Source organism: Elaeis guineensis, chromosome 4 (genome assembly GCF_000442705.2).
Source record: "Elaeis guineensis isolate ETL-2024a chromosome 4, EG11, whole genome shotgun sequence".
Classification (NCBI taxonomy): domain Eukaryota; kingdom Viridiplantae; phylum Streptophyta; class Magnoliopsida; order Arecales; family Arecaceae; genus Elaeis; species Elaeis guineensis.
Window position 1 is genome coordinate 89,349,510 of NC_025996.2, and position 11,133 is coordinate 89,360,642.

At 37.1% G+C, this 11,133-nt stretch overlaps 1 protein-coding gene across 3 annotated transcripts; it reads right to left on the bottom strand.

Annotated features, from left to right (window-relative positions):
- Positions 1-788: 788 nt before the first annotated feature.
- Positions 789-10,899, bottom strand: LOC105033666 (calcium-dependent protein kinase 26). 3 transcript variants are annotated; one of them, XM_073256688.1, is made up of 8 exons: positions 9,700-10,899; positions 7,593-7,736; positions 7,353-7,505; positions 6,581-6,696; positions 4,899-4,940; positions 4,009-4,176; positions 1,797-2,021; positions 789-1,027 (listed from the first exon to the last, which is right to left on the bottom strand). In XM_073256688.1, exons 1-8 carry the CDS (start codon positions 10,439-10,441, stop codon positions 905-907), a joined length of 1,713 nt encoding a protein of 570 aa, XP_073112789.1. In that variant the 5' UTR covers positions 10,442-10,899; the 3' UTR covers positions 789-904. The 3 variants fall into 3 exon arrangements, with proteins under 3 accessions (XP_073112789.1, XP_073112790.1, XP_073112788.1); XM_073256689.1 differs by lacking the exon at positions 4,899-4,940 and having other exon boundaries at positions 9,700-10,658; XM_073256687.1 differs by lacking the exon at positions 4,899-4,940 and having other exon boundaries at positions 7,353-7,736; positions 9,700-10,658.
- Between the last annotated feature and the right edge of the window lie 234 nt (positions 10,900-11,133).

The window sequence follows — 11,133 nt, forward strand, 5'->3', positions numbered from 1 at the left end:
TTCACCGTAACCTAACTGCACTACCTGTTGGATCACGGACACCCTAAAACACTCCTCACGAGCATTCGCTCCTTTTTCAATCATTGTTGCATGCAGGCATACAAGATACGTGAGAGAAATACTTCAACTTGTATGAGAGAATATTTGCTAACCAGTGAGAAAGTATTTGCCTAATAACGCCGATCCATCCAACGGAGGAGGATCCGATCGGAGTGATCCAACAAAATTAGTAGAACGATTTCGTGAGTCGCCTTGTAAAAGGACAACTTTATGAATCATTTTTTGATAGGACGGCTCATAAAATCATCCTTCCAAACTGCGATTTTCTCTTGACTAACTCACCCCTCCCACATGGCATGAGGGTGAGCTAGTTGGCATCTAAAATCGCCCTATGATAAGACGACTTTTTTTCAAACAATATTTTTATAAATATTTTTTAAAAATATTATTTTCATAAATTATTTTAAAATTAATAATAAATTAATAAAAAAATCTCTTAATATGCTAAGCTCCTTTTGATGACCTAAGCATTGGAAACTTCCCACCTGACACAACTCCACTCCTCCCTCTTCTTTCTTCTTTTTGCATGCAGATTGATGCACTTCAAGTCTTTAGATCAGGTTTTGGTAGCAACGACGTAGGAGTGAAAACCTTTTACATCCACTTTTTTTAGAAATAATATAAGTTACTTAAAAAAAGAAATCAGAAAGATGATCACCAAATATGTTTCTGGCATCAATTTTCGTCTGTTAAAAAAACAGAGAGAGAGAGAGAGAGATCATACCAAATAGGGCAAACCAAAATATTTTTCCTCATTCATTTCACACCCAAATACAAAATGGGAAGGAAAAGAACACTAGAGACAATCAGCTTCTTTCCAGACAAGCTGTACGTAAATAAAAATTCAGCGAGCCCCTGGCACATCCCTCATGCTTATATTCAAACTGTTCCGCATTGTCCGTCTTCCAACTCCCATATTGCCCTTCTGCATCATAGCAACGAACTCGCCATAGTCAATACGACCATCCTGAAACAAAACAACAGTACTTTAGGTTTCCATAACAAAGATAATCTTTAAACACCTATGCTGCTTCCTTTATTTTGTGAGTTATGTCGAACTTCATAGTAGTAACCCACAAATATATTCCAATAACGGCTTGAACTAAAATGGAATGAAATTAATCAACCATACTAAATTAAATATCCAGTTGCATTTCATGAAATATTAAATATCATTGAAAAGTTAATGAGGGGAAAATATGATGCAAACATTATGCAACAACAGAGTTGTTTTTCCAAGAACTATAACTCTTTTAAATGAACCCCATGATGTTAAAATAACAAGTTGATGCAAGAAGAAGCTTTCAGAATAACAAGGTACATTAACAACATTAAAAAAACAATGATGATAAAATAAAAAAAATAAAGTTTGTTCATACTGATGGACATCATATCATTCAGCTGTTGATTATATATGCTCCATGGTTATGCGTAGAGTTCCGAATCAATACAAGAATATGTCATCTTATATGAAGCTGATGCTGAAGAAATAGAATGTTAACTGAAGCATCGTATTAGCCAACACAAACCAACATAACTTCAAATTTTGAGACAATTTCAAGAGTTTTTCTTCAGTGGAGAAAAATAATAAATCTGATAGACATCGCGCACCTAGTCACATACACCAGCAATGTGTGCAACAATACAGTCAGCTATTAAAAGCATTAGACAGCAAGAAATTATTGCAAAAAAAAGGTGTATTCTATACCAAAAACATTTTAAAATATGCAACTTACATTATCCTGATCAACTTCCTTGATAATGTCTTCAAGAAAAACATCAGTCATGTTATGCTCTTTACAAGCTTGCTGAAGTTCATCAACTGTAATATAGCCACTTCCGTCCTTGTCAAAATATGAAAAAGCTGCCACCAAATGTTCTTCACGCTCTAACTTGTTGAGGTGTAATGTTGCAGCAATGAATTCTGCATAGTCTATGGTACCACTGTTGTCCACATCAGCCTAAAATTTATTTTAACTAGTCAGACAAACCAGGCACATGGAATCACATTCTTTCCATTATTGACAAAATAATCCTTAAACAACAGAAAAGTTGTTCTGCATACAACCAAAGAGCTGTGAAAGGAATTTTAGAAATAAATCTGCACTGTATAGTAGTTTCAATTCCAAAAGTATCTCCTACATACAAATGATCAGATTTTAATTCAGCTAGGTGAATAAATGTTAACATAAAGTTCTAAAACTTTCTGATGTGCAGAAAAGTGGCCTAATTTTAGAGGACCATACAACAAAATCCACATGGCAGTGTTCTTTAATATTTGCAAAACAGAATAATTAGAAGAGGACAGAACAAAATCTTTTAAGAATGATAACTGAGATATAAAGCTAGCACCAGATCAAGTTATGCAATCAATACCAATTCCTTTCCCAAAAATCAGACAATAAGACATGAGTCTCTTTGCATACTAATTAAAGTGAAAAAGGAGTAAGTCTCAGCAAGCAACCAGTTATTTATTCCATCTCAAGACTCAGCGAGCATATACAAGTGGACCGGTTTAGATCAACACAATGATAATCTTTGGATTAGTACATTACCAAGTATGATGACATATTTTGGAACTTCAGATTCACACATCCAAGCAATACATTTAGAAAAGAAATTTATTTCTAGCTTATTTTATGTCCAAGATACAGTATGAAAGAGTAGTATGAGACAACACAGAAAAATTATCAGACGTTAGTTGACAGGTTCTTGGGCAAAGCCATTATTTAAGGAACTAGCTAATGAATCTGCAAAGTTTTCTTTCTTTTTGTGAAATTTATAACAGTGTGGCCTGCCATAATATTTGGCCATTCTGGAAGACCTTTCTATAGAAGACTTTATTTCTATGCCGAAGGAATATTACTGTTTTGACATCTCCCAGAAAAATATGCAAATCTAGAGGTTTCTTTACTGTAAGTTAGCTGAATCCAAACAAGATTTGCCATGTTCAGCTTTAAGCAGTGATAATTGACAAACTAATTAGCCTTCACACTCCCATTTTCATGTCCTTGAATTTCAAGTTTCCCAACTTTTTTCCTAGATATTATACTATCCAGCCTCGTAAGAGCCTTAAATCACACCTATTCCATTGCTTTTCCTATGCAACCAAACCTACCTGTACCACTTTTTGATGCACACACACACACATATATACTTGCAATACTTACATGAGCAATATCTAGAGGCTATGCAAATGGTGTACCGTCTGGTCAAGAAAATAAGTCCTAAATATCCAACACACCCCACCCACCCCCAGCCCCCCCAACCCCACCTCCTGCCCCGCTCTCTCCCTCATACACATGCACACAGATTACGGTTATAGTGCCATCTTCCCAAGTCAAACTCAGAACCTCTCCCCAGAACATATAGTCAGGAGAGATGTGCCAACTGGCAGACAAAAGACTAGCTGGCTCATTTTTAATCCAAACTTATCACATGGCTATTGTAATGCCCATCTAAATGTCCAATATCTATCAATAAATACAGTTAAAAAGGAATTTTTATAATCTTATTTACTTATTTAAAATTTATTTTGCATATATTCAGATTTATTAAAACCACACAGAAAACATAGACCATCATGCAAATAAACCTTTGGTTCAACTGATTCCGACAGGAACAAACAAAAAAACATGTTACACTTCACATAGCTGGAGAATTATGTGTATGTGTGAGAATGAGAGTGAGAGAGAGAAAGAGCTTAAGAAATTCATAAAATCAGGAGGAAAGATTTTAAGAGTTCTTAATTTAAAAAAGTCCAAGCAAGACCCAGAATCATCAACAACTGCGCTTAATAGGGCACCATGGAAAATGAACAGTACTGGAACTGATGTTTCTGACAAAACAGTATAGTATGATCGTTTGTGACCATCTCCATCATCCTTTTATTCAGACACTAAATAATCATAAAAACAAAATAATAGTCTCTAATATTGCTCGACTTACTGCTTCCATAAGATCACGAATCTCCGTATCCTTCAAAGTAGAACCGTATCTTCTCAGACCCGCTTTCAGCTCGTCATATGTAATAGCACCGCTATTGTCCGTGTCCATTGCCTTGAACATTTCTCTCAATCCAGCAATCTCCTCCTCTGAAAGGCTTTCAGCTATTACCTAATAAGAAGCAAAACAAGCCATCTGACAATCCTAAACACACCAGTTCTTTCATTCTGGAGTGCAAAAAAATATATATATATAGAAACCTAAATAAAGTGACAGTCAAATAGCACAAGCAGAATTACATCGAGCTCATATAGTATTCACAAAATAAATCAGTAGCATCATGTAAAATGAAGCAGAAGATCCAATTCTCCCTGGTCATTATTATAAGGGAATTTTTCTAGAACAACTCACCTTTTTTTTCAGTTTGAAAATTTGGATTCTTTTCTCTTTTTGTTGGGGAGGTTTTTTTTTTGGGGGGGGGGGGGGGCGGGGGGTGGGGGGGGATTGTGCAGGAGATGGCCCAGATTCAAAAAAAGGACGTTTCTGAGCATGGCCCTAACAGATACACTTGAATGATATGTTTAAGAAGAGGTACATGAACATATTCATGTTAATGGATGCACATGTGCACATATTTTTAGTAATGAATTGACAATTTTTTTTGGAGCACGTAATGATATTCGCAGGCTGGAATATATATGTGAAGTAAGAGGCAAAAGTGTTTGAGAATTTAAAAAATGCTTAGTTTCTGCAAATTAGCATAAAAGTGGGTGGAATCTGCAAAAGCGAAAATAAGATGCACTATTTCTGCAAAATTCTCATATTATTATTATGAATCCATACTATATGGCATCTGCTCATTATAAATTAGAAGAGGTTGGTAGAATACTTACATACAAATTCACAAGGATCGATCTAAGAAAATAAATCAGCACCTGTGGCACATCATGAAAATGTTAAGGTACCTAAAGTTTCTTTAAAGAACACAGTTTTGTAGAACAAAGGCAAACTGCAAAGGTTGACATGGGAAACATAACTCGGAACTTCATACACATTATGCCAAGTGTATTTCCCATGCCACATACTTCATAGTATGAGATGAGTTTTGAGCGATAATAATGAAACACATACGTCGGAGGTTATCATCGACACTTTCCACTCAGGAAAAAGGTTACGAAATCCTTAAAAGAATATTTTTTTTCTTTCTAAAGAATCGCAAAGTGATTAGGATCATTCACAAACATGACAAGGGCAATGGCTATTATTCTTGGTACATTTTTTTGGAGCCTTGAATTGATGGAACATGGCAAACTCTCACAAAATGAACAGTCCCCATGATTTTTATCACCAACTCAGAACAAATTGTAGACATCATATGAGGATCACGCACTTATTTTTTTACACTTGAATAATGTAATCCCGGATTTCACCCATCATCTGCAAGCAAGCAGATACATATGTATATATACATACATACATGTGTGTGTGCATGTGTGTGTGTGTGCATACGTGTGTGTGTGTGTGTGTGTGTGTGTGTGTGATCTAATATTATTAATATTTAGGATTTTTGCATATATATATATATACACCACTAAAAATCCCTTATTTGCATGTATGCTTTTCACATCTTCAATTACACTCTTGAAAATATAAGCTTATTCTGAATGGGACCAAGGTATCTGAACTTGGCATCGACTATTTTTCCTTATATTGTTGATGATTTTTGAAACTTTCAAGGACCATATTTGAAATTACATGTCAATACGCTGTGTGTTTCCATGGTAAGGATAAATAAGCAACTAAGCACCATTTAAACCGTATATATGCAGGCATCCATTACAGAAAAAAGAGGTGGCTCAATCCACATGGCTCCCACCACTGCGAAGTCCGGGAAGGTCAGATATGCACAGCCTTACCCTGCATGCAAAGAGGCTATTTTCATGTTTTGAACCCGTAACAATCAGATCACAATGGGGTCACTGCTTGATGCAATTCAAAAGGCTTGGACTGACAAGTACAATGCCCCCTCCCAGGACCCCAAATTGTCAGGATTATAAGTAGGTAATAACCGTTAGGGAATAAAAGGAAAATTATAAGAGATATTGTTTTATTTTAAAAGTAGGGAAATGGATGAAAGTTTCATATTCTTGGCAGGATATATATCTGAATTGCAGTTTTTGATGGGTAAACAAATAAATAAAGATATTACTGAAGGGCATACATGCAAAAACCCCTTTTTTTAAATATTGCAAGGGAGACATCTTGAAAGTGGAGTTTCACTAAACTGACTGCAAAAATAGAAAATTACATGCTATATGATTACAACCTACATAAAGATAAAAATTTCAATTCAGAAATGAATTTATGTAACCATCACCTACAAATGGGGAAAGAACATGGAACCATTTTTAAAGTGTCATAAATCATTCAGAAAAAAGATATATATCATAAAGTCAACATATATAGAAGAGCAATGTTTTCTCAATATTATTGTGCTTTATTACAGGGAATAAAGCTTCCTAGCTGCTCAGGAAATTAATGTATGACTGTCTTTGCATTAAAATAGTGCACTCACTCGTAAAGCCATCTTCTTTAATTTATTCATTGCTGAAAATTGTTTGAGGCGAGAAAGGACTGCAGGATCAAGAGCTCTGTCAGGAGCAACTCCATTTTCACATATCCAGGGATGACCTGAGCACAAGGGAAAGAATATGCAAATGTCAAAAAACCATTTTGATATATTGGCAGTGGTACTTTTGGCAGTTTAATCATGTCAATGCAGTCAAAGACGCAAAATATCAGATCATCTACTCCCTCCTAATTCTTGTTAATATGGTAAATTGACTCAAAAATTAACTTTCCGGTAAACCATTAACAAAAAGCTCTAGAACTGATAAGGTTCAGAACTGTGCTCAAAGTTTTGCTTCAGAATTTTTAACTGAGTAAACACCCAGAACACCAAAGGAAAGAAAATGAATTCTTTATATGTATCTTCTTCTCAACTTTCTGATATCTAGAAAATGAATTCTTTATATGTATCTTCTTCTCAATTGTCTGGTATCTTATTATGCATCTTCAAATTTTTATATGTTTAAACTTATGAAAATGAAAAAACAGATGAAATCATCCTGTTCCATTTATTAAAAAAAATGTCTCCTAATACTGCAAATGTATTACCCTGAACAACTCTGGATTGCATCGGGATTGAGGTCCCATAAAGACCACACATTCTATAGTCACCATTTTATATGGGTCCAACAAGACAAGGGTAAACAGTCCATCCTCTCAAAAGGGATGCCATACATATATAATCCGTAAATGACTTATGAGCTGAAAGAGAAACACACATAGTACTTCATGGGCTGCCAAGCGTTCTGAAGGACTAGAACAGAGCATTTTTCTGATAAGATCCTTGGCACTATCAGATATTAATGGCCATGGATCTGAGTCAAAATCTATTACTCCCTTCAGAATTGCATCAAATATTCCTTGCTGTGTTTCTGCAAAAAGTGGAAGTTCAACTTTAGTGATTGCCAATTTATCATGAATCATGAAGCAGTGTGAATAGGTGTACATAAAAGTCATACCAGCCCAAAAAGGTGGTACACCACTCAACAATATGTAAAGTATAACACCAGCTGTCCAGACATCAGCCTCTGGTCCATAAAGCTTCAACAGTACCTCAGGAGCAACATAGTATGGGCTTCCAACCACATCAGCAAAGACCTGACCTGGGTTGCATAATAACCAAGTAGAGGTAAAGACTATTTTGTTAATCAAATTATAAACCATGACAGGAGCGAAGAGAAGTATATAACAAGAATAGGATCTTTATAATGAAGTCTCTCAAAGTATCATCTTGGAGTGCTCTAATCAGGAGAGTATAAACACTGCAAGAAGATAATACATGACCAAGCACACCTTGTGCCGTTTAAACATAGTTATCGAGACTTCAAAACCATTATGAATTAAAAAGATCCCTATTTTATTCATACAGAACAGTGTTTTCAATGAATAACAAAATTTTTCCTCTAAATATAACAAGCCTTACAACAACTAGGGTCATTAACTAATACAGATAAAGTGCCATATTAGTTTCTAGTTTTTTTTTTTTTTTTTTGTGACACATCAAAAAGAAAAAGGTAGCCTTTGATATTATTTTGCAAAGTATGGAATCATGCATCAAGAATATACATGAATTAGTATAGGGACACAAAAACATCTTCTACTACTCCAGTTTTCACAACTAGCTCATTTCGGAAAGCAACAAACCGTTGCTTCAAAAGCCTTGAAGATTTAAAAATAATAATAATAATTTGAAAAAGCAAAATGGTTTCATCATCCCAGGGTCAGGTCCAGTACATTTTTCTTCTCGGGTTTTTGTAAACAACAACAGAAAATGAAAGCAATACCCAATAGGTCCTCATGTCTCCACTTTGTTTTCATTTCCAATTTGTGTTTCGTGACATAGCAACCATGCATTTGATTATTTTTTGGAACTCAGAATGCTAGTTTAGCCAAGTCAACTGGTGCTCTATATGATATATGCTATCTTGAATAGGGGGGTACAGGTCACCGGTCAGTACAGCATGTATCACACTACAGGCCTTTTTACACTATCAGTTCAGTCAGACAGGGACGGTACTTGTATTGGTACAGGCTGATAAAGGATTGATACGGCACCACTTATTGACACTTTGAAATCCTTAAACATTGACCTCAGTTTATTAAGTAGCTAAAGGTGATCGGTGTGGCTATAAGAGTGAAAAACATTATTACTTGATCCAATTTCTTTTTATCATACTACAACCTGCGGTAAAAGACACAAGGTAAAGTGGTGACTGTTATCAGTCAAGTAAATAACAGATACTCTCATTAGTAAGTATTATATCATGGCTCTGCTTTCATTTCCGTCATTTTGCTGTTAAATTAACTATTTAATGATCCTTTGTTTCTTCAGAAAGAAAATTAAATCAAGAAGGAAATTACAGTGCAACTATCTAAATAAATCATCTTTTAGTTGCATGTCTGTCAGCATTTCAGGAAACTATTCAAGTATCCCAAACTTTTGGAATGATGAGATTAGGGTTTGGGGGTGCAACTGCTAATCTTTATCAGATCTCAGTCATTTATCTTCAGAGTTCTAGAGCATATTTTTACAGATGCCAAAAAATGAAATGAAGAAACAAGAACAATTTGCCCACCAAGATTGAAAGTTTCACGAGGTAGACAGAACAAAAGGTACACATTTTGATAACATTGACAAATATGTCTGTCACAGTTATAAGGCAATAGTTCTATCCATACTGTCCTATTTAGCATGATACAACGCATGGGTTCAAAGTTCAACAGTCCTGCAATTATTAACTTCCATAAGGCATCCTATAGTAGCATTCCTTAGTGTTTTATTAACTCAAGTACTTAATCATGACAGATACCCATCATTTAATAAATAACCCGCATCTATCCAACCATGGCAAGAATATACCCACAAGTAAAGCATGATAGATAATTCCTGAATAAAGAGATATCCACAAAACCAGTGGCATACATACTTATGCAATTAATATGCACGACATGTCTAAAAAGGAAAAAGAAGAAGGAAACAACTAAAAAACATAGCAGACAAAATTCATCGACAAGAGCTTTGGCTCTAACCCGGACTGCCAAAATTGGAATTTTTTTTCATTTTACCTGGCTTGAAGAACACTGAGAGACCAAAATCGATGGCTTTGAGCGAGGTATCGTCATCCTTATTAACAAGCAAGAAATTCTCCGGCTTGAGATCCCGGTGCATGACTCCAAGGGAGTGGCACGCCTCCACGACCCCGACGATGATCCTCGTGATCTCGGCCGCCTTGCGTTCGCTGAAATGCCCCCTCTCAATGATCCGGTCGAAGAGCTCCCCACCGGCGCACAGCTCCATCACGATGTGCACGGAGTGCGAGTCCTCGTACGCCCCCTTGATCGTGACCACGTTCTTGTGGCCCGCGAGATGGTGCATGATCTGGATCTCCCTCCTGACATCCTCCACGTCATCTTTGGAGATCAATTTCCGCTTGGAAATCGACTTGCAGGCATACTCGATCCCCGTGGAGATCTCGGTGCAGAGGTACGTGGTGCCGAACTGGCCCTGCCCCAGCTTGCGGCCGAGGGTGTAGAGGTCCCGGAGGTTGGGGGTCTTGTGGCCGAGGACGTAGTTGGAGTTGGGGTCGATGCCGCGCCTCATGACGGCGGCGGCGACGACCGCGGCGGAATGGGCTTCTCTGGGGCTCACGGCGGCCTCACGGTCGGGCTTCTTGGGTGTCTCGTAGCTGGAGCAGGAGCGGGAACCGTCGGAGGAGGAGGGATTCCGCTTAGAGGACGATCGGTCCGGCGGCTTGTTGAAGCTGTGGGGAAAGTTGATTCCAAAAGATCTCCGGCATGTGTTGCCCATCAAACGACCAAAAAATCCCAACTATATAGCATCGATCGAACGAACAACCGCCAAGAAGAAGAGAAACTCAGATTCCAAGTTTTCCCGCAGAATCCCAAGAAAAGACACCAAATTCCTTCACCAACACCTCCAGCAGCTCTACCGAGCCCGAGAAAAATGAATTTATGATGAATCGGATCAAAAGCTGGATTTTTAGCTCGGATTTGAGCGGAAATTTGGAAAGAAGAAGAAATCTCAAAAGAAATCGAAGAGAGAACTGGGAAATTGAGGAGGGAGAAGAGAGCTGGAGAAAGAGGAATTTCCTGATGAAGTGTCTGAAAAGCTGGGTTTTAGCTGGAATTTGAAAAGAAATTTGGAGAAAAGAAGAAGACTTAAAAGGAATCGAAGAAAGAACTGGGGAGTTGAGAAGGGATAACGGATTTAAAGGATCGTAGGATTCGATCTAAGGATCCTTCATGGCGGCTTCTCAGACCAAAATTTCTTGCGAGAAAAGTTTACAAATACAAATATTTAAGTTTTGAAATTAATTAATGTTTTAGAAGCGGGGGAGGAAAGAAGATCCTGTCGTGTTGAACTATGACGCGTTGCCAGCTGGCAGTTTAGGATTGCAGCTGCGGGTTTGGGTGTGATTCTTAATTTCTTATACACAGCTGAATCTTTTATGGATCATCTGGGTTGATCACGGCCGTTCA

Bases quoted from the DNA above. Each gene is read 5' to 3' on its own strand.
- LOC105033666 (XM_073256687.1), bottom strand. From the start codon at position 10,441: ATGGGCAACACATGCCGGAGATCTTTTGGAATCAACTTTCCCCACAGC. The intron at 6,697-7,352 runs GTGTGTTTCTCT...CCTTGTGCTCAG, and splicing joins GGCAGCCCATGAAGTACTAT to GTCATCCCTGGATATGTGAA. The intron at 4,177-6,580 runs GTGAGTGCACTA...GCTTCTTATTAG, and splicing joins TAAAGAAGATGGCTTTACGA to GTAATAGCTGAAAGCCTTTC.